Consider the following 23102-nt stretch of genomic DNA (forward strand, 5'->3'; position numbering starts at 1 on the left):
AATAGAGGGTGGTAAAGTTCTAGTATAAAAAGACACCATGAAACTGTCAATACCATAAATAGTGGAGGGAAAATATAATGCTCAGAGTAAGACCACTTATTTCCCTCTTAGGTGTACTTCAAAAATGCATACTTTTTAAAATATGTTCAGTTTTGAGATGTTTTACAAGATGAGCAGAAACGCAGGTCTGAACATAGCTTATAGCTACGTTCACACCCGCCTTGGAAATGCACGCCCAAGCAACTACTTTCTGACACAAGGGAACAATGCATTTTGGAAGACTGTAAAAAAGTTTGAAGTGTTTAAGATGCATATTTAGTCCTTTATTTACTAATTAATTATTGGGGTATGTCAAGTTCATACCAAGAAGAAGGAAAAAAAGGAACAATCTATGCTCAAAGCAGCTGATAAGAAAACTCTGATGACCCAGCATTCTAGCAGGGTTTAAACGCAACATTTACACAAAATTTGGAGATGTGAAAAGAGTTTCAAATCTGATTTTTGTGCAATTATAGTTGTGTGTGTGTGTATCAACTCACTGATGTGTACTTTTTTTAAAGATTTGTTTGTGTAGGTAATTTCAAACCACTATAATTTTAAGTTGTGTAAATTTTATATTTTTGCATTTCGTCATTTTTGCACACAATTGCAAGTACACACCGTTACGCACAAAATGTTTTAAATGTGTTAGAAGTCAAGAATTACGCTTAAACAAGTCCATAGTTACACACAAACATGCAGATACAAGTTAAAAATAAAAAATTACTCGTCCACTGAATCTATTTTCTCTCCATACCACAAACCTTAATTTTGTTTGCATGTTGTTTTCTTATTTAAGGAAAGATGGAATGTAAAGCAGAAAACAAAATCCTCTCAAACCAATCAGTTAATCTTTTGTTATTATTTCCAAATACTATACTGAAAATTAGAATTAAATCATCACTTCTAATCATTTTTCTGGTGATATTTTAATTTATAATACACTTCTTGTGTGTTTCCTCCTTTTAAATTATTACATTAAAATTTGAAAAATAATCAAACTTTAAATGCACAAAATCAACAAGTAAATGTATAAAGTAAACCCATAAGGGATCATATTCTCACCATTCTTCCCCTCAAAATTTAAAGATGTGATGTCACATGTACTCCCACTGGTTCATGTCATCTTTTTCTTCACATTATTTCAGGACAAATTAGTTTAAGTTAATTTCAAAGCTGCGTTTGAAGCCCCCTGCTGTTCAAAAGAGAACACTACTAAGTCTGCAAACTGCAGCAAAAGCTCCACATGCTAAGATTTTATTTTTTGCAGATGTATTATCTTTAAAAGGTATTCAGGTGTTATTGAGTCTTTTGTCACTTTCAGATTAAAAGCCTTAAAGTTGGTCTGGATGTCCTCTAACAGGAAAATACCAAACAAACCCTCAAATACAAGCCCCGCCCACCAAGCTGCATTTGATTCAACTGTACAGCTTCTAACCTGGAAATGGACCAAAGTCCGTGAGGACTGGTGTTGTGTTGAAAATATGTTCCTCTTCTTTTTCTTTGGGTAAATATTTTGTTACACGGAGTCCCCGTTCATACAGTCTGTCTGCCAATATATTTGTCAATTAATTCTAAGAAAATGGCGCATTTTGGCGCTGCTTTCTGAGCTGCAATAGGATTGGTCATTATCCCGGAAGAGTCGCTGGTCACGTGTGCTCCCCCTTCCCGCCCAACCGACGGCAAGGAGCTCGTTAAGCTAATTGGATCCCGGCGAAGCAGAGCCGTTCGGTTCTGCTGGATGACTTCAGGTCAGCTGTTCTTCATTCTGCTCGTTAAGTTTGTCAAATTCTGCTTTTCAGTCTAAACTTTAATCTCAAATTAGATGTTTTCTGGGAGCTTCTGCTGTGGAAGAGGTTCTGGTTATTAGGAGAAGTCTGGATATCATGAACAGATCACAACATTGCAGCAACTGGAGCAGATTCAGTCTTTGGGGCTCACAAACTCTTTTAATAAAAGTATAAAACTGACAGCAAGCATCTCTTGGTTTTTGTCATAATGCCAACGACACATAAAGGTACTGTAACAGAAAAAATGTGAGTTTTTGTTTCTTTTAATGAGAACAGTGCTCTTATGCTGCTGACAGAGACGCTGCAAAGTGCAGGCTCAGGGAAGAGTTTATTACAAAAAAACCCCAAATAATTAAATGATCTCTAAAAAACAACCGAATGGTTATATCGATGGTCTACTCTTGAAAATGTATTATATTAATGTTACAACAGCTGTATTAAAATAAATTGTTTTTTATTTTTAATGGGGATATTGATCACATCTGATCAAAAATGTTCAATAGTTCGGAAAATATTACAGCTACAGTCACCAAATTTTCTAACATGACTTATCACCAATTTTTTCCTAGTTAATAGTTTCAATATTTTGCACTTCACAGAAGTGATACAATTACCAAAATAAAACTGGGGACCATCTTGGGTCTGTTCATTGTATTTAGGCACCTTAGGAGCTTTGACGCTGAATTTCTTAAGCATCGCCCCTTAAAGTCTGTGAACTCTTAGAAAATGACATCCCTGTTAAAAATTTATTCCTAATTATTTTTTTCTTTTCCTCTCAGGAAGATCTTCAACCAGTAAGTCCTACATTTTTTTGTTTTCTTTTGTGTTTCCTCCCATTTCTCTCTAAGCTTGGTGTGCATTGAAGGATCTTTATTGACCTTTTATTTGATGTGATTTTGTGCAGCAGTGAATGCTTTGCCCAGTTTTGTGTGTGTGTGTGTGTTTTTCATAATAAGGAACATAAGTTTTCCTTTTCTGGCCTCCTTTAGGTCCTTCATAAAAATTGCCTTTCGTGGCCAACGGAAAATAAAATCTGTAGTTTAGATCTTTAGGTGAGTTGGTAATGGTAGAGTGTGCTCTCGTCAAGTGTCTGATCCCCTAGCAATGATGGGCCAGATGATGAATTTTATGTTGAATAAATATATCCATGATATATGGATATGTATTGGCATGTGTATTTGTGTTTGTGGGGTTCTATAAAACACAATAAAGGAAACGAGTAATAGCCTACAATTACAATAAACTAAAATAATCATATCCATGAGCAAAAGTATTTTAGTCATATGCTGCCTTTAGACCAACTGGTAATAATCTTAGAAACAGAAAACTAATAATTTTAACTGTAGTAACTGAAATCTTAAATTATAAAACTCATCCACTTAAACTAGCTTCGCTTGTTAACAAAATACACATTATACCCACATCCTCATTTGTGGTAAAGTCACCTTGAATGCCATTTCTGCAATACAAAAGTTGAGGCTCAGCGGTGAGGCTTAGTGTTTGCTCTCAGAGAACTTGGGCCGTTGAGGTTGCTGTCGGAGAGTCCAGTGTGAAGCTTTAGGAAAGTGTTGCTGCTGCTTCTGAATGATGCTGATGAATCCCTGTAGGTCTTTAGTTTGAAGGCTGTCCTTTTACCAGCAGATGCTCAAAGGACTAACGCAGGTTATTGAGCTGGAACTGAATTAATGAAGGAGTTGTTTGTGAAAGGACGACTCTGGTTTGAAGAGAATTTGAGAACTTGTTTATTTTATTTTATTTTTTGCATCTTCTTGGTCATCTTAACAGCAACGTAGAGATTATCCCCTGTGATTGAATTAGTTTGTGCATAGATTTTTTTTTCCAGGTGGAGCTGCAACAGGTAACGGCTTAATTCATTTCTGTGTTTGTGCGCTCGGGTTTCCAGCTGTCGTGCTCTTATTCTCTTTTTTTTGTTTGTTTGTTTTCTGTGCAGGTCAGTAAAATTCAGATTTCTGATGGTCCAGTCCTGTTGGTTCTATTTGAAGGGGATTTAGATCAGGTAATCAGCAGCAAAGCAGGCAGGATTTCTGGAAAACCAGCAGGAGGCCTTGCCCCTTGCCCATGGAGGCCTTGAGTTTGACACCCCTAGTGTAGAGCATTTGTGGAAAATTTCATAGGCTGTGGGAAGGAAACCTTATAAATCGGATATGGCAAAATTTGTTTCAAGAAAAGGGTCAATTCTCGTGCTAGCAAACAGAAGAACAGTAGGAACTGTTTTTTGGAATAAGCAATGGTAAGAAGATTGGTCTATTAGCCTTTAGTGATCCAGACTGGACAGGTGATGCTACCAACACGTAGACCCTACAGGGTTAAGTGGGAGTCTTGGGATTTTCCATGGAAAACCAAGAATGACTTTAGCCTTCGTCATTCAAGAATGCAGATAATAACTCTTTATTCAGGGTTATAGGATCACAGAGTTTTGCTATTGTTTGTCCATCCAAAAACAACAAAAAACACGTTTGCTGATGCACATGCACCCTACATTCTCCTGGATTTGGGTCTCCACTGCTTCTTCTATCAATTTAGATCAACTGAGAAATTGCATTTTTGGTGCAACACCAGTGTAATAAATCAATTTGATTTTAGTTTAATTTAAGACGAAACCCTTTTATTTACGCTCTTAAAATTGTTTTAAAACCTAAACTAACTGGTATCTCGTCAGCTGACCAGTTAATCGCTGAGGCTTGTTACAATTTTAGATCAGTCTCCATTTGTATGAAATGACAAAACTTTACCACGGAGATAAACGTTGTACTAAACTGGTTTAACATTTGAGATGAAAATTGGGGCGGGGGGGCTCTTTTGACAGCTCTAAGACAGTCTTACATTTGATCACTTTATTTCAAGTAATAACTATAGAACAATACAAGAAGAAATTGCTGATATACCAAATTTATTTAAGAAATTAAGTAATGCATTGATTAAAAAATTACAAAAATGTAAAGTCTTTACAGTGTAAATCACAAAGAATTTTTGTTGTAATCCATCAGTATACATATAAGTCACAATGACCTTGAGTACTTTAAGTATAACATGTATCTACTAAAATCAAGTTTGATTTAATGCTTGAAAAGGAGTGAGAAGAAGCAAACAAATAATCTAAACCTAACAAGTTTAAACATGTTCATGAACAGGACAAAACCTATTAATCTATTAACATTTTGCATTAAAAGTGGGGTCATCTAGACCCCACAAGCGCTAAACTTTTTTTTTTCCAAGGATTTTTTTTTTTTTTTATCTTCACTTGAGTCCACGGCAGACATAAAATCCTGTCCACCTTTGTCATGGGAGGGATTACACGTCAGTGTGAGGGTAGGGTCATCTGGACCCCATAAGAGAGCACAAGGGTAAATAGGAGCATTCACACACTAAAATCATTGAATTTTCATCTAAAATATACCAAATGTATGAAGAGTAAATATAAGAAAATAAGAGATTTATTTAAAATTTTCACTAACCATTGATATGTTAAGACAAGGTTTAAATGTGCAGTTATTTCTTTTTATATATATTTTTGCATAGTTGTCATAATCCGATGATTAAGTGCAGATTTATCAAGTAACAAATTAATGTTATTGATTTTCAAAACATCAGAAAACATTCTTACATCATTTCAATAAATATTACTAGGAATCACACTTACTTTGACAAATATGTAATGCTGCTTGAATATACATTGTATTTTCCAATGCCCGATGGCTGAGTTTCACCCCCTCTTTAGCGTTTTTCAGCGAGGTAGGGTTAATGCTCGGTTCACACTAGACGCGAAAGCGCTGCAAAGTAGCACAGAACGGAGCCGCTTCCATTCGGTGCCTTTGTTAAACTATGGTGCAGTTCACATCAGATGTGAAGCGCTACAGTCCTCCGCGACCAGCGCGACCAGCTCGTGCTGTGCAGCAATCATTTCAACGTCTGGTCAATTTTTTGCGTGATCCGCGAGTGATCCACATAAACTCTGGCAGTAAAGTTACGCCATGACACATGAGAAAATCCAGTCCATTTCCAAAATGTAACCAATTTTTTACTATATGATACAACAATTAACAAATGTACTCATATTTGTTTATCTAAACGGATTGTAGAGATGAAAATATATACACAAAAGCAACAAACAAAAAACAGATGCAAACAGACACTGAGACACATATACACTCACAGATCAATGGAGCGGGGTGAGGGAGGGTTTTGGGTGTCTGATGGCCCAAAAAAGCTCTAAATAACCACAGCTGAGCAGAAGCGCCTGTCAACCATCACGGAAAAATACGTGTGTGGTGTGAACTGGAGGTTAAGATACCACTCACACTCTGCCCACTCATCACTTCGCAGGGCTTCCCGTCTGGTGTAAACCAGTTGTTGGTGTCAAAAATGGAGAGCTGAAAAACTGGCTTTACATGACTTGAATACAAACCAGTAAGTTATGCTACTACGGCATTTGTTCATGTCTATGCTATGACCACGTGGCCGTTTTCTGAATTAAACTCATTATCAATGAGTTTATGGAGAGTAGAAAGCAAGAAAAAAGGAAAAAAAAGATAGATAATCAAAATTTTGTGATCCAAAGTTCTGGCTCCAACGCCTGAATGACTGACCAACACATATCTAATACACAAATGTTCAATCTAATCAACGATTCACTCAGCCGTTGATTTGTCCAGTCACAAACTCAAATACATTGTTAAAATAAGAGTTTTAAAATAAGAACTTGTTAATGCATTAATGTAGCTAAAAATAAAGGAAATTCCCTCATGATGTATAAAAGAATAGATTTGGAAGACAAACCGTCGACCGGCAGATAACTGTTGTCATTTACATTTTGTTAGTTTCCAATTATTTAGTATCTGTCTGCATGTCTTTTCCTCCAGATCCTAAAACCGAGAGTAGAAGTCCACTTTTTCTTTTGCTCAGTTCTTGTAAAAACTGCATAGATTCATGGGAGAATCTGAGAAGTCTTCATCCCAATTCTTAAAGTGCTGAAGAAAACATGTTTAAAAAAGTGACAATTAAAAAAAAGAAATTAAAATCAGTATGATTAGTACTGCTATAAGGTGGTCCATCTTTAACATGCTGCTGGTTTCTGGACCAGCTGAATGATTTCAGAGAATGCTGGTCTATTTTGTGGTGCAGAGATGTGCAGGAGTCCAAGAAACACAAAAATAATTGTGAGCTTCGGCAAGAAACATATCTTAATCTGAATCACCAACACAGATCATTCAGAGAAGTTTCTTGACAGATGAAGAAAAGCTGATTGACGATTGATCAGTATGTGCTGGTTTGTTTGATCAACTGATTTTAGTGGTGAAATTATAACAGCTGAGACCCACAGTTGCTCCTTCATGAAAATGTACAGAGAAACACGGACGTCAGCTGACAGGAAGGATGATTACAACAAGAGGATGTGGACAAAGTTAAGAGAAGCTCACAATATGAGAGAGAAGAGAAGGCTAAGTTAGAGAAGATGAAATGGAGTCCTTCAACATTCCATCAACACTCCACTTAATGCTGAGAGAGACAGTGGAGCTGATCTCAGATCAGTTCATGCTGCAGCTCTGACACTCATCTCCACTTCCTCCGATTCCTCCATCACTGTGCTCTCCATGCTCCTGTCAGAACATCTCTGCTCCACCAGGAGGAACATCACTTGCTTGAGGCTTGCCCCTCCCACCTGTGAGAGAGAGCATGGACATGAAGGAGTGTCTCCTGATTCCCGTTTGTCAGTCGTGATGCAGCACAGCAGCAGAAAGAGCACCAGAAGATTCTGTCCGGTTTAGAGCAGCAGCTTCCTGTCATCTTAATCTGTGGAGTTTCTGCTGTTCTAATAACAGACTTCAGTACAGCAGTCAACTATTCTCTGCCACAGGAAACTCTGCAACTTAATGAAAAAATATCTGGAACCAGCTGGACTGATTCCAACCCTTTACTGACCTCACAGTCTGCAATTTGCAGATTGGATTTTTCACCAGATCTTGGAGCTGCTGAAGATCTGGATCCTGCAGGTTGTTCATGCCCAGGTCCAGTTCTGCCAGATTGGACGGATTTAACTTCAGGGCTGAGCTCAGAGCTTCACAGCTCATCTTTGACAAACTGCATTTCTCTAACCTGAAGACAGATATAAAATGTTTGTTTAGAGCAGTAAAGGCCAGCTGTAGGTCCAGCCCAGTTTTAACTCAGAACCGTTCAGCACCAGGACTGAACTGGAAACACCTGCAGGTCAGCAAACGTCTTATTAGTTTAGGTCTGAAAGCACCACTGACTTAGTAGAACAACATCCGGATGCTTAAAGTCACAACTTTCTAGAATGTGACACCATTCGATAGAAAGCACCATGTGGATCGCTGCCAAGGGATTCAGCAGGTGATTACAAAATTGTGTTTCAGCAAGTGAATTGACAGATGAGATGACGGAAGCATCAGTGATGAAGACTTTAAGACGCATCATTTTCATATCAAGCTGAAGCTACTGTAAGGAAGCCAGCAGCTCCTCTTGTTGAACTGCAGTTTAAGAAAGGCAAAAGTAACTAAAATAACCACTGGTGACAACTGAGGTCTGCAAAAGAGCATCTCTGAATAAGCAACGAGTCGAAACTTGAAGTAGATGGGCTACAGCAGAAGAAGACCCCACCTGGTACAACTCCAGTCAGCTAAGAACTGGAAACTGAGGCTAAAATGTGTTTAGTATGAAAGCATGGCTTGTGTCAACAGCTCAGAATGGTGGTGGTGTAATGGTGAGGAATTTTCTTGGCATGTATATATATGTATTTTATCCCTTAGCAATAATTGAGCATGGTCACAACACTACGGCCTACCTGAGTATTGTTTCTGACCATGTCCATCCCTTTGTGACCACAGTGTACCATCTTCTGAATAATGGCTGGGCAGCCGAAAAATCAGCAGCATTTTCGTAGAGTAAACGCTTTGATATGAAAATTACTAAAACTATAAAAACAGATTTTAAAATGTAAATAGAAAACATTTTTTTAAGGATTTACACAACTAGCCAACATATTTACAAGATCATAATTTACAACAAATTTGTTTGAGATCAATCATCGCAAAATTATTTCTACCAACGAAGAAAATAAAAAATGTTTTTTTTGGTTATTTTTTTTCCAAACAAAGCTGTTGTCAGATAATCTTCGTCTGAAACATTTGAAAAGGTTTCAACTTTTGTGAGTTCGGCCTATCTACTGACTTCAGAGTCTGCAGTCTGCACTCTGGATTCTCCAGAAAACCACACAGATGAAGAACTCCTGAATCCTGCAGGTTGTTCATGCTCAGGTCCAATTCTGTCAGATGGGACAGGTTGGACTCCAGAGCTGAGCCTAGAACTTTACAGCTGATCTCTGATAATCTGCAGTCCTCCAACCTGAAAGCAGACAGAAAAGTGTGTTCAGAAACATTGATGGCAGCTTGAGATCCTGCCTGGTTTAAAACCAGAGGAGCTTTGAGGGGCAAGACTGAACCGGAATACCTAAAATGGATCAAACAGCAGAGAGGCTGTTGCATCCAAATCTATTTCAGCTAGAGTCAACCCACACCATAACTTATCCCAGTCTAACGCCAAATCCCTCACAATCAAGATGGATAAATTGGGACTCCAAAGTGCAACAAACTACTGTATCTAGGATGATTGGGTTCTCCTAATCACAGAGACATGGCAGCATCACTCCATTCTGAATTTAACTATCGAGTTAGAAGGGTAACTGTGACCAAAAGCTGATTCTGATAGGAGTTAGTTAAAACCCCTTACCCATTGATTCTGTAAGGTGTTCCAAACCACTACGGTTGTAGTATCCCTTTGGTCTCCGGGTGGCGCTTTTAACACTTTCTTTGCCAGCAGCTATGGTTCACCTACTGCCTGTTTATTTAAATGCCTTCACAATTCTTGTACACATTTTTACATATTTTATGTTATGTCTTTGCTATGTTTGGATGAAACATCCCACAAGTGAGTCAGCCTTGGACTTTTTTGTGTTAGAAATTCCCAAAAGCTTTCACGGTCACTCTAATGCTTTTAGCTGCCTTTTTTAGCTAGCCAAGAAGGAGAGACAACAGCAAATGGATAAACTCAAAAGGCCAGCTCCACGTGTCTCATTAGGATCCCAGTTTGCTTTTTTTATTGAAAGAAAGTTTGTTTTAGCTTGCTCCTGTTATTCAATTAAAAATGGCCTTGCTGTTAAAGGTTTCAAAGACAAATGTTACCTAATTTTTATTCTTACTGATGTGTGTTATCTCAATGAATCCTGAATAATAAATAGATTAAACCTTTTTGTTCATTTTGTCCTTTTATTTCATGACATGCAAAAAAATATTGTATTTAGCCCGCAAGATCTTGTCCCTTTGTGCGAAAAGTTTGGGCACCCCTGCTTCAGGGAGTTCAGCTTATTTTCTCACCTCAGAGTCTGCAGTATGCAGTCTGGACTCTCCAGAAAACCACGCAGATGAAGAAATCCTAAATGTTTTAGTTTGTTTTGGCTCAAGTCCAGTTCTGTCAGATTGGATGGGTTGGACTTCAGAGCTGAGCCCAGGGCTTTACAGCTCATCTTTGACAAATTGCAGCTCTCCAACCTGTAAGCAGACAGAAAAGCGTATTCAGGAGCATTGATGACTTTAAGACTTCCAGCTTTGTTTGGACTCAGAGAGGTTTTCAGCAGCGGATCTGAACCAGAAACACAAGACGGATCAGACTTCAATAAAGGGAGGCTGTTGCATCCAAACCCATTATATCTCTATATCCAACCCAATTAAATTATTTTTTTGTACCTAAACTTTTAAACCTGTATTTATTCATTTAATCAGAACTTAACAGTCTACAAGCATATGTGTAAATTTACCATTTATGTTAAATTGACCCCATGTAAGAGAAATCCAGTGCTCAGCTTATTTAGGTAAATTACTTAATTTTGAAAAAACAAAATCTTGAGGACTTTCATCAATGCGGTGCTTTTCTAATAAATCAGAAACAACAACAAAAGAAAACAACTTTAAAATGTGTACATCCCAGAGCTATTAGTTTGAAACTATTGAAAAGTATTACAACTTTAATCACACGTTTTTAGACAAAAACTTTCATAATACTGTATCAGGCTTTTTGTGTTGCAACAATCAGAAAAAAGGCCTGTGAGATTCAGAAAATACTGATTAATGTCAACATTTTTAGGCATAGGAAAAATGGACGGTAACCTTACCCCTGCAGAAAAAATGAGCAGTTTAATAAGATTTTCAGGATCATTGTTGAAAAAGATTAGTTTAATATTGATCATCATCACACAATCAATCCAGTTGACGAAAAATGAAAGTATTTTGTTTTTTTTCCCCAAGCACAGCTGTAGACTAAAACTCTTCCAGGGAAACATAATAAGCTTCTTTATGTTCTTCTCATCCTTCAAAGAATTTAGATTATTTACTGACCTCAGAATCTGAAGTCTACAGTCTGAATTCTCTAGAAAACGGCGCAGATGAACTCCTGCATCCCTCATTGTGTTCCAGCTCAGGTCCAGTTCTGTCAGATTGGAGGGGTTGGATTTCAGAGTTGAGACCAAAACTTTACAGCTGGTCTCTGACAAACTGCAGCTCTTCAGCCTAAAAGCAAACAGAGAAGTGTGCTCAGGAGTAGTAATATCATTGAAATTCCACCCCCTTTTGGACCCAGAGAAGCTTTCAAACAGCAGGACTGAACCACAAACACAAAACAGATCAGACAGCAGATGATAAGGGAGGTTATTGAATCCGAATCCATTTTTATGTTCCACTGAGTCAGCTTAATAGAATAATTACAATCTGTTGATGAAAAGATGGAAAGAAAAGTACTGCATGTACAATTTATACAATTACATTTAGTATTTAGTTAGCCACCAATAATGGACGTTCTTTTGTCTAAACAGATGGGAGAGGCGTATAATGTTGGAAAATAAGCATTTGTTTAATAACAAAAGTTTGTCTCAATACTTTGCTAAGAAGGAAAAAGGTCAAACATTTTTTGTACATAAGCATATTTTCACACACTTTAGCTGCTGTTTTTGTCTAATCATACATGCAGCTCTTCATTAGAGCAGTGATACTTTGGGCTGTTGTTGGGCAGCACAGACTTTGAACTCCCTCCAAAGATATTCCATGGGGTTGACTTCTGGAGACTTACTATGCCAGTCCAGGACCTTGAAATGCCTCTTTTAAAGCCACTACTGTCGACATGTTGTGGATAATTGTGATGCTGGAAGATCCAGCCATATTTCATTTACAATATATTTGCTAATGGAAGGTTTTCAAAAAAAAATATCACAATACATTCTCCCATTCTTTCTTTTCCTTACATGAAATAGTTGTTCTTTTTCATTTTGTAGTAAAAAAAAATGACTAGGTTTCATTCCTATTCTTCACTGTAGGTTTGATGTTTTTTTTATGCAACTCAACCTTCTTTTTCCCTCACTTAACAATTTGATGACAAAAAAGAAACCTTCATATGTTTCACTGGAAGACTTTCTGTCCAAAGTAGTGTTCAAAATAAAACTGTAGACAGAAATTCTTCCAAGGAAACTACAAAGTTTTTCACCTGATAAGTTCTTCTCAGCCTTCAGGGGTTTCAGTTTATTTACTGACCTCAGAGTCTGCAGTTGGCAGTCTGGGCTCTCCAGAAAACCACGCAGATGAAGAAACCCTGGATCTTGGAGGGCATTTCTGCTCAGGTCTAGTTCAATCAGATGGAACGGGTTGGACTTCAGAGCTGGGCCTAAATGTTCACAGCAGGTCTTGGAAAATTTACAACTCTCTAACCTGAAGGCAGACAGAAAGGTGTGTTCAGAATAAGGGATGAGAGACTCAGAGAAGCTTTCAGCAGCAGAACTGAACCAGAAAATAAACAAACAAACAAGCAAACAAAACAGACTAGACAGCAAAGATAAGAGAAGCTAAAACCTGACATAAACTAACCTTCATGGCTTTTAACAACCTAGTTTGAAAGGAATACATGAGGCAAAAAAAATAATTCAGTCCAAAATCTGAGTCACTTCTCCAAAAAGGAATAAAACACATTTTGTTATCTAGACCCAAATTCCTCCATTGACACTTCTGCAAATTCTTAACCGATATGTTCTTTTCAATCATCAGGGAGTTCAGATAATATACTGACCTTAAAATTTGTAGTCTACAGTCTGGACTTTCCAGAAAGCTACGCAGATGAACAGCTCCTGAATCCATGAGGATGTTCTTGCTCAGGTCCAGTTCTGTTAGTTTGGATGGGTTGGACTTCAGAGCTGAGCCCAGAGCTTCACAGCTGATCTCTGAAAAACTGCAGCTCTTCAATCTGAAAGCAGATGGAAAAGTGTGTTCAGGAGCAGCAATGGCAGCTGGAGTTCCTGCTTGGTTTGAACCCAGAGAAACTTTGCTTTCAGCTGCGAGACTGTTGTGTTCTAGTCCATTTCAGAAGGTTCACAACTAAGTCAATTAGAATTCCTTTTTGCACATAAATATATTTTTAATTGAATCCAACATCCATGTTACTTTAAAAAAAAGTCTGCGAGGATGTATAAGAATTTACCATGTGAGGCAACTTTCTTGTTGAAGCCTCTTGAAGAGCCGATTGGTTCAGTTCCTTATATAATACACTTTTATCTTAAAAAGATACTGTAGTGGATTGAATTGTTTTGCAATTTAAAAAGATGGTGGGGATAATAAATAAGCGTGCTTTGTATTTACTAAATTAAGCTAAATTAACAAAGAGCGGACCAGGTGATTGTTAACAAATTGACTAAGTGCATTTGAGGAGGTGGTTGCGGGGAAGGGGAAGAATCAGTGGAGCACATTTTGTGTCACTGCAAATTGTATTGGTTTGAAAGACGTGGGCTGAAGGATAGAGTGAAGCTGCCAGATAGATTGGTTAAGTCTGAGGAGGCTGTTAGGAGGAGAGCAGAGTTTCAGTGGAGCTGTGATTGTTTTTTTGAGACAAATCAGAATGTTCAGGTGAATATATATATGTATATATATATATATTAATTCTTTATTTTGGTCCAGTTAGAAACTCCCCACTCCGACTCACACTCCTACACAGTAGGTGGCGGTAATGTGCCTTCACATTGGTGACAGTCAAACACCAGCAAGAAGAAGAAGAAGGTGACCAGGTGCTTATCAACCTTTCACCCAGGTGTTGCTAGTTAACAAATTAGAAAGCATTTTTTTGGCTTCTTACATCTAGTTTAGCTTCTTTAGTTGATATTTGAGTTCATTAATGCTATGATTTTTTTTTATATATCACACTTGGGAACCCTGATGGTAAAACAAATTATCTGTTTGGTTTTGACCAAAGGTGATTTTTGTTTAATAATTATTTTTATTTTAACATAAAAATTAATAAAACCCACGAGAAGAAGACTTGAGAAGACTTGTGAGATTAATATTGAAATAAATCTATGATCATCACAAAATAAATTCAAATAATTACGAAAATATGAAATGGTCTTGTCTTTTTACATGCCTGTAAACAGAGTCTTCCAAGGAAACATCAGGAAGTTCTTTCATTGATACATTTTTATCATCCTTCAGGGAGTTTCCCTTATTTACTTACCTCAGAGTCTGCAATCTACAGTTTGGACTCTCCAGAAAACCACTCAGATGAACAATTCCTAAATCCTTGAGGGTGTTGAAGCTCAGGTCTAGTTCTGCCAGGTTGGATGGGTTGGACATTAGAGCAAAGCCCAGAGCTTTACAACTCATTTCTGACAAACTGCAATTTTTCAAACTGAAAGTAGAAAAGCAGACAGAATATCCAGAGAAGCTTTTAGCAAGAGGACTAAACCAGGAAACACAAAACCGACCAAACATCAGACCAATAAGGAAGACTTTTGCAACCAAATCCATTTCAGCCACGGAGTGAAACTAATGCAAGTATAATTTCCTATTGGACATAAACATCTGCATTTTTAGATTTTTTTTTTACAAAGTCAGTAGATGTGTCTGAACTTACCACATATGTAAAGTTCACCATCTATGAGTTTATAGAAATCTAGCGCTCAGCTTCTTAAGGTGAAATAAAATCTATTTTAATATTATCAGATTTAAAGCTATTTTTTAATGCCTCTCTGAGTCATCCTGATGGAAGACTTGATGATTTGGTAATGAAGACAAAACAAAACCATTACATGTACAATTTATACATTTATAATGTTCTCAAAAATGTTATGAATAGGCAGAGAAACAAGTGCTGAGTCAAAGATATCTTTTTAACTGAAACATCTTGAAATTAGACTTCAGTCCTCAATGTTTCCTCTTTACTGAGGTCTTTGTGACACATTCTTCGAATAAAACCTGGAAAAATGGTTGAATGAAAGCTGACCTGAGAGTCTCCACTTTACAATGTGGACTCTTTAGCCCGGCAGATAAAAGCTCCACTCCTGAATCCTGCAGGTTGTTGTTACTCAGATCTAGATCTCTGAGTCTGGTGGATTGAGAGCTGAGAACTGAGGACAGACCTTCACCGCTTTTCTCTGACAGCTTACAGTCACTCAGTCTGAAGAAAACAAAGTCAGACAGCAGTTATTGAGACTTTTGTTTTGTTCACTCAAGTTCATTTGTTCACTAAATGTGATTTTCACGAGTTCTTACATAGCTTTGTTGGAGGCTTTGATCACTGGCAACAGCCTCAGAAGAGCCTCCTCTGAAGCAGAGTATTTCTGCAGGTCAAACACTTCCAGGTCTTCCGATGACAGTAAGATGAAGACCAGAGCAGACCACTGAGCAGGAGACAGCTTATCTGTGGCAAGACGTCCTGACCTCAGGTACTGTTGGATCTCCTCCACTAGAGAACCATCGTTCAGTTCATTCAGACAGTGGAACAGGTTGATGCTTTTCTCTGCAGACAGATCCTCACTGATCTTATCTTTGATGTACAGGAGTGTTTCCTGATTGGTCTGTGAGCTACTTCCTGTCTCTGTCAGTAGACCTCGTAGAAGACTCTGATTGGTCTGCAATGAAAGACCCAGGAGGAAACGGAGGAACAAGTCCAGGTGTCCGTTTGGACTATTTAAGGCCATGTTCACAGCACTCTGGCAGAACTGCAGTGAAATAGTTTGTTTCTTATTAATTATCTCAGATTCTCTCTTTTCTTCCATGAGGTTGAGTCCACATGTGAGGAAGGTCAGGTGAACATGAAGAGCAGCCAGAAACTCCTGAACACTCAGATGGATGAAGCAGAACACCTTGTCCTGGTACAGTCCTCTCTCCTCTCTAAAGATCTGTGTGAACACTCCTGAGTACACTGAGGCTTCTCTGATATCGATGCCACACTCTGTCAGGTCGGATTCATAGAAGATCAGGTTTCCTTTCTGCAGCTGCTCAAAAGCCAGTTTTCCCAGAGACTCCATCATCTTCCTGCTCTCTGGACTCCAGTGAGGATCTGTCTCATCTCCTCCATCATACTTGACCTTCTTGACTTTGGCCTGAACCACTACAAAGTGGATGTACATCTCAGTCAGGCTCTTGGGCAGCTTTTCTCCCTCTCTACTTCTCAACAGATCATCCAGAACTGTAGCAGTGATCCAGCAGAAGACTGGCATGTTGCACATGATGTGGAGGCTTCGGGATCTCTTGATGTGGGAGATGATACTGTTGGCCTGCTCTTCATCTCTGAATCTCTTCCTGAAGTACTCCTCCTTCTGTGGATCATTGAACCCTCTGACCTCTGTCACCATGTCAACACACTCAGCAGGGATCTGATTGGCTGCTGCAGGTCGTGTGGTTATCCAGAGGCGAGCAGAGGGAAGCAGGTTCCCCCTGATGAGGTTTGTCAGCAGATCACCCACTGAGGTGGGCTTTCTAGGGTCATTTAGGAGCTGAGACTTGTTGAAATCCAGAGGAAGTCGACACTCATCCAGACCATCAAAGATGAAGACGACCTGGAAATGTTCAAAGCTGCAGATTCCTGCTGCTTTGGTTTCTGGGAAGAAGTGATGAACAAGTTCCACCAAGCTGAACTTCTCCTCTTTCAGCACATTCAGCTCTCTGAAAGTGAATGGAAATATGAAGTGGATGTTCTGGTTGGCTTTGCCTTCAGCCCAGTCCAGAGTGAACTTCTGTGTTAAGACTGTTTTCCCGATGCCAGCCACTCCCTTTGTCATCACGGTTCTGATTGGTTCTTGTCTTCCAGCTGGGAGTTTTAAGAGCTCTTCTTGTCTGATGCTGGTTTCTGCTCTGTCTGCTTTCCTGGATGCTGTTTCAATCTGTCTGACCTCATGTTCTTCATTCAACTCTCTAGTTCCTTGCTCTGTGACGTAGAGCTCTGTATAGATCTCGTATAGAAGGGTTGGGTTTCCTGCTTTAGCACTTCCATCAAACACACACTGGAACTTCTTCTTCAGACCAGATTGGACCTTATGTCGACAAACTGCAGTATTGAAACCTAAGAGAAGACAATAAACAGAGTAAATAAACTCTCTGCAGCCTGAATGATGAGGGTTTGAATCCATGTGGTTCCATGTGTTGAGACATCAGTAAATCGTCATTTATCAGCAGCTGAAACCTTCAGAGAAATCCTCTTACTGCTCTGCAGTCGATCAGCCAGCTCCTCCTGCTTCATTCTCCTCAGGAAGTTCTCTGTGATCTTCATCAGTGACTCTCTGCTGCTCCTCTGCGTTTGATATTCACTCTCCATTTCCTCCTCATCCTCCCTCTGACTCAGAAGCTTCTTGATCTTTTTCAGTTCCTTTTTCACAAACGTGACAATGTTGTCCTCCAGCAGCTGCAACAGAATTCTAGATGAATGAGGCAATCAGAGTGAAGTCATGGAGCCAAACATCAGCTCCATGTTGGACACACTGACAATCCACTGGTCTCCAAAGTGCAGCAAGGAGATGACTGAGAACAGAATGGTCAAAAAAAGTTTTTCATATACAGACCAGAAAGATGGAATCCAGTTCTGTTTGGATAGACAAACCACCAGAAGTCTCTGAGCTCTCCTGGTCCATTCTGTGGAGAATCACCAACAATTAGCTCAGTTCTGCCTGTGCACACTTTTTGATTTTGCAAATCAAAAAGCCTTAAGAGACCCAATCCAATAAAAAATCCTTTTTTATATATATTTTTAATATGTTCTTGTATGTCATGATGGAGGACATATTTTGGGCGATAGAGTGCCGTCCAGCAGCTGCTGCCCACCACTGAGAGAATTTCCCCATTGTGGGAATAATAAAGGATTTTTAATTGATTGATTGATAGAAAATAATTTAAGATTACAACTGTGTTTTTTTTATTATTAATATTTCTTCATCTGAAAACTATTGATCATCTGAACTATTATCCAGCCCTCTATCATTTTAACAAAGACTCACTGCTCCATTATTGGACTGATGCCTTTGAAGTTAGGAAGTACTTCCATTGATTTGTAACTCCTGAACGACGCCCAGCTGGGATCAGATCTAGGTCCAAGTTTGTTCTTCCACCTGAAGAATGAAAGTTGCTGGTGTGATTGCTGAGCTCTGACGTGGAGAAGAGTCATGGACAATTAGAGATGTTCATCTCACCTCAAAGTTTTGTTTCGGCCCTCTTCTTCCACAGGCAGAGTTCCTTTACGGGCTCCCTCCTTTCTGTCCTCACTCTGATCCATACTGCTGGATTCACTGGATCAGCTCACAAACTTTCTCCATTTACCTGCAGAGGAAACCTTCATCATCATCGGTTCTGAAACAAAAACCTATTTAGACACAAATTTACCAAAAAATTGTTCTCATTTTTATAAAGGGAAATTTGGCATCATGATGAAGACACAGTTGGAGGATCAAAGCTTTAGTCTGTTTACTCCATAAAAAGAAAATTTTGAAAACAGAGAACAAATTGAGAACTATAGACCTGTGAGTCCCAGAAACAAACAAAAAAAATGCTATGAACCCTTTTACAAAAGTTCAGCTCCATTGTTAACGTTATTTTGACTACCGTAACTCTTCAATCAAAGTAATTCCAGAGGACTCTGAAGTGTAGAAATACAGCCTTGTGCTGATATACAACACTTTGGAGAAGTAAAGTGCTCATGCAATCAACATAAACCAGCTGATTCTGTCACAAAGAAAAGCGACATTGCACAGTTATGCATCATATTACTAGCGTTAAGTCTAGTATAAAAGCGCAAAGTCAAAATGAAAAGCTACTTTTTTTTCTTTTTTCAGAATCAGCCAAGTCATATTGATTGTGTGTAATAGTGTGTACTTTTTACAAGTTCGTAGTGATATTTCTGGTGTTTAAGGGTAAATTAAAGCATTAAATTAAAAGACAGAATAAAATAGAATAGAATTTCTAGATCTCAAGTGAAAGGAATTGTTTCTGGTACAACCAACAAGGTCAAGAAAGAATGAGGTCCTTCACACACAGCTCCAGTTTTACACTCTGTAAATGTGGATGTGTTATGATAGAGTCACGGGCAGCACCCTCAAGTCTGGGCAGTCAGATTAGATCAAATTCTTTTTGGCACCAGTAGTTGTTGGTCCTGCTGGTTGTGACCTTGGATGGTCTAGTGGAATTTCAGAAGTGAATTAATTGAATCATGTTGTGGGAAATTTAGGCCGGTCTTCTTTCAATTTGGGAAGGAAATACAACCAAACTGAAGTTAACTGAAGTCTTTGCGTATCAGGAGACTTTCAGCAACTTTAACTCAGCCATTAAACTCTACATACATTTGAATAAGGTTTATAGTTAGATTGGTTTGTTGGATTCCAAGAGAATACCTGAAGCTATATTTCACACCGGCCTTGACAATGCGGTGTCAAGCAGCAAATTTTAATGAAAAAGTATTTGGAAATGTGCATTGTTCATGTTCTCTTTGAATGTGATGTGTGACAAGACTTTCATCAAGCCTGAGACTAAACTGAAAAGTGTTTATTTTATGATCAAACATTTGTGCAAATCAAAAAGCCTTCTTTTAAATTTTCTATGACTCCAATCCAAGCAGACAAAGCTGAGCTCATTCAAAGGTGGGATGACATCAATCACACAGGCCTCAGCAACGCAAGTTCAAGCGACCACCTTTAATGAAAAGTTTAAGGATTGCACGTTTCAGATTTCCACATTCAAAATTCTTGCATTTCTGCATAGTTATGCAAGTTTTTTGTGTCTGCACTGCAGCTCACCTCTCCACCATGGGTATGGGTCAAATGCGGAGAAGAATTTCATACACCGAGGTGCGTGACAACTGATGGAACTTTGACTCCCAACATTGTTTACACACAGATGACATAGATAAGTATTAGGGAGAACAGGAAGATTTGTGAGTCGGAAATTAAACATTTAAACTTGGAGCTTCATCATGGTTTGTGTTTCTCACAGAAACTCTCCTATCTGGGTTCTGGAAAGTTCTGAAAGGAAGCAGCAGTCAGTGGATCTGTTAGGTTTTGATGCTGAAGACCACAGTTTAATTCTAGGAAATGTTTTGAAAAAACAAACATAAACTGATGCTTTTTATTGGATTAACAACAATCCTCTCTATACTATGGTCTAGGTAAATACTCAATTCTGATTGGCTGCTGGGTGTGGTTTAAAAAGTGATATACTACACTGAAATACTGTGCCCCACCTAAAAAAGAAGTTTTCATCATGTAGCCCAAATGTTCTATTTCATTGCGCTGGCCTAAACAGCAGTTGGTAACCAGAACAATAGAAACTAAGAGAAAAATAATACAAATATTACTATTCGTATCAATACATTTGTATCATATAGATCACATGTGTTGAAGTCGAGGCCTGTGGGTTAAATATTTTTGGCCCTCCACATCATTTTATATTATTATTATTATAAATGGCTCAATGTTACATTGCTAACATATTGAAGCAACTAACTTGTTAAATTTTGACAGAACATATTACTATGGAGGGTAAAATATTGAAAGATATTTAAGGTTTAAGTTGATTTTTTTGGAATAATATTCAATATTATATCATAATATTTATTTTTTAAAAAGTTACGGTTTAAGAGTTTAAAAAATTTCATTTTGTTACAATTTCAAAAAATGTTTATACTGTTCGGCCCGCTACCTAAGGTGTGTTTTGGATTTTTGCCCCTTTTGCAATGGAGTTTGACATCCTTGATATAGATTGTATTTGTGATATTAACATGTTTTAAACAAATGTTTAGAAACAGGTTGTCATACCTTATTCTGCAGTTCTTCACAACATCAAAGGAAGGAATAATCAAAGAAGGAGGAACTAAGACATGAGGAAGAATTGAACTATTTAGACTTTAGTCTTTGTTTATTTGAAACAAACATTTTGCTCCATCTTCTGGACAAATACAAGCAGGGGAAATGTATCCTAAACCAATGCTTCATATAACCTATTAGTATGATCAGCATATATATCGCTTTCCTTTGTCGCTGCAGTCCAGGTTGGTGGGAGTTCTGTGTCCGTTAAAGACGACAAAGTCCGACAAAGTGTACCAATCAAGAAGTTCACTCTTTGGGGGAAATTATTTACATCTAAAAATAACAAGATTACAGTACTAAAAAGTTATTAGATACATATTTATTTCCAAAGTAACCACGGTATAAGTGGGATAATACCATTTTGAGGTGCGCATTATCAGAAATGAATGGAAGCAACCATTCGTCTGATAATGCACACCTCGTTGGACATTATCCCTTACATATTGATGCTCAATAATCAACGGACCGTCGGTCGACAGACCAATGTTGAAGCTTTTTAAACAAGAGTGATGAGTGTTTGCAGAGAAAGAGCGAGATCTTCAAGCATTCAGAACCAAACAGTTGAGTTAGTGAAGACAAAGTTCAAGAAACAGACAAATGTCAGTTTTTTCAAAGATCTGAAGAAGAGTCTCTACTCACCATGTGAATACAACTGCAACACCGGTCAGCGACTGAACTAGGAAGAGTTTACCTGTGATGGAGGCAGGCCAGCATAGGTGGGTGGGGCAGCAGGTGGAGCATTTTAACCTGCAGCTTGATGCTGAAGGGGAATTTTTATGATGGATTCTTCTTCTGACACAGACCGTGACCCTTCCTGGAATCAAAGCCACAACCTGTTTGTTGTCTACCAAGTGAACCCCCACTGATCCACAGTCAGATGATCAGGATTTAATCAAATTTTTTCTGACGCTCATGAACAAGGTGGACATGAAAAAGGTGGCAGGGATTCTTGTTGGAGGGGAAATGACTGTCAGAGGCTGCAGAATGTTTGTTTTTCCTGAAGTAAAGACAGAGAACATATTCAAGAAGACACCTAGACCATTTAACAGCAGCTGAGAGGATGGGTGAAGCTTCAAGCTGTCAGATAGATGTGATGTTCTGCTTTTTAAAGTGATACTTTAAAAGGTGTTTTTAAGCATACTGAAAACATGTGAGCTGTTGGAACATGCTTCCTAGACTGCTCTATATCCGAGGGTTTAAAGCAAGGCTGTCAAACTCAATCGCACAAGAGGCCAAAATCCAAAACATACCTTAGGTCACGGGCCAATAGGATAAACATTTATTGAACACTCTAAAACTACATTTTTAAAACTTTAAAACTGTAACTTTTTAACATAGTTATGAATTAGTTTTATAGCATTACCTGCAATAATGCTAGTGTGAATGCTATAAGCTGAATTTGGCTGCTGAAGATCATAGCTGAAATCACTGAAGCTTATAGCTGAAAATGCTGAAACTGATAACCAGCTAAAATATTAGCTTGCCAAATTAGCCTAAAAAAACGTTAAAAAAAACCCTTAGGTTAACTGAAACAGCTACCATGTAGCTGATAAAATACAGTAGCTAAACAACTAAATAGCCTAAAAAAACTAAATTAGCCAAAATAGCTTTTGTCTAAATATTAGCTCAACTCAAAAACAGCCTAAAAAGCATTTAAAAAACCTAAATTAGCCAAAACAGCTAGCATGTAGCTGAAATATTAGTTAAACTCCAAAATAGCCTAAAAAAATCTTAGTAAATGCCAAAATTGTCCAAAAAGCTCGTACAATGCAATTTTAAAACTTTAAAAACATATTTTTTAACATAATTATGAATAAAAAGGCAGGAATATGATTCCAAAATAAGTCAACTTAAACCTTTAATAACTTTCAATATTCTACTGTCTATAAAATATATTTTGTCAAAATTATACAAGTTATAAAATAAGCGCAAGATAACATCGAACCATTTATAACAATAAAATTAAATGATCTGGACACGTGGTTTAAAGGAAGCTTTTTTTTTGTAGAAGAAAGATGATCAGCACAGATATGAACAGCTCATGAAGTTTCGTGGTTTTCTTTCCAGGCCAGTTCGAATCATACTTTAAT

The 23102-nt window shown here is 38.0% G+C and overlaps 1 protein-coding gene and 1 long non-coding RNA gene across 4 annotated transcripts; one reads left to right on the forward strand and one right to left on the reverse strand.

Moving 5' to 3' along the window:
- Positions 1-1340: 1340 nt before the first annotated feature.
- LOC112156847 lies at positions 1341-20450 on the forward strand. Of its 2 annotated transcripts, XR_004948978.1 has the most exons (6): positions 1341-1790; positions 2609-2623; positions 15511-15609; positions 15724-15837; positions 15946-16038; positions 19940-20450. It is a non-coding gene; the product is annotated as an uncharacterized LOC112156847 (long non-coding RNA). The 2 variants fall into 2 exon arrangements; XR_004948977.1 differs by having other exon boundaries at positions 15724-16038.
- Positions 6409-21671, reverse strand: LOC112156621 (NACHT, LRR and PYD domains-containing protein 12). Of its 2 annotated transcripts, none has more exons than XM_036214600.1 (15): positions 21652-21671; positions 18349-18475; positions 18157-18267; positions 17725-17794; positions 17369-17567; positions 15437-17228; positions 15168-15341; positions 14400-14573; positions 12969-13142; positions 12440-12613; positions 11255-11425; positions 10238-10411; positions 9036-9209; positions 7770-7943; positions 6409-7509 (listed from the first exon to the last, which is right to left on the reverse strand). In XM_036214600.1, the coding sequence occupies exons 2-15, from the start codon at positions 18429-18431 to the stop codon at positions 7482-7484; spliced, it is 3672 nt and encodes a 1223-aa protein (XP_036070493.1). In that variant the 5' UTR covers positions 18432-18475; positions 21652-21671; the 3' UTR covers positions 6409-7481. The 2 variants fall into 2 exon arrangements, with proteins under 2 accessions (XP_036070493.1, XP_036070492.1); XM_036214599.1 differs by lacking the exon at positions 21652-21671 and adding an exon at positions 20962-21013.
- Positions 21672-23102: the final 1431 nt, after the last annotated feature.

The sequence above is a fragment of the Oryzias melastigma genome, linkage group LG2 (assembly GCF_002922805.2).
Source record: "Oryzias melastigma strain HK-1 linkage group LG2, ASM292280v2, whole genome shotgun sequence".
In the NCBI taxonomy this organism is placed as follows: domain Eukaryota; kingdom Metazoa; phylum Chordata; class Actinopteri; order Beloniformes; family Adrianichthyidae; genus Oryzias; species Oryzias melastigma.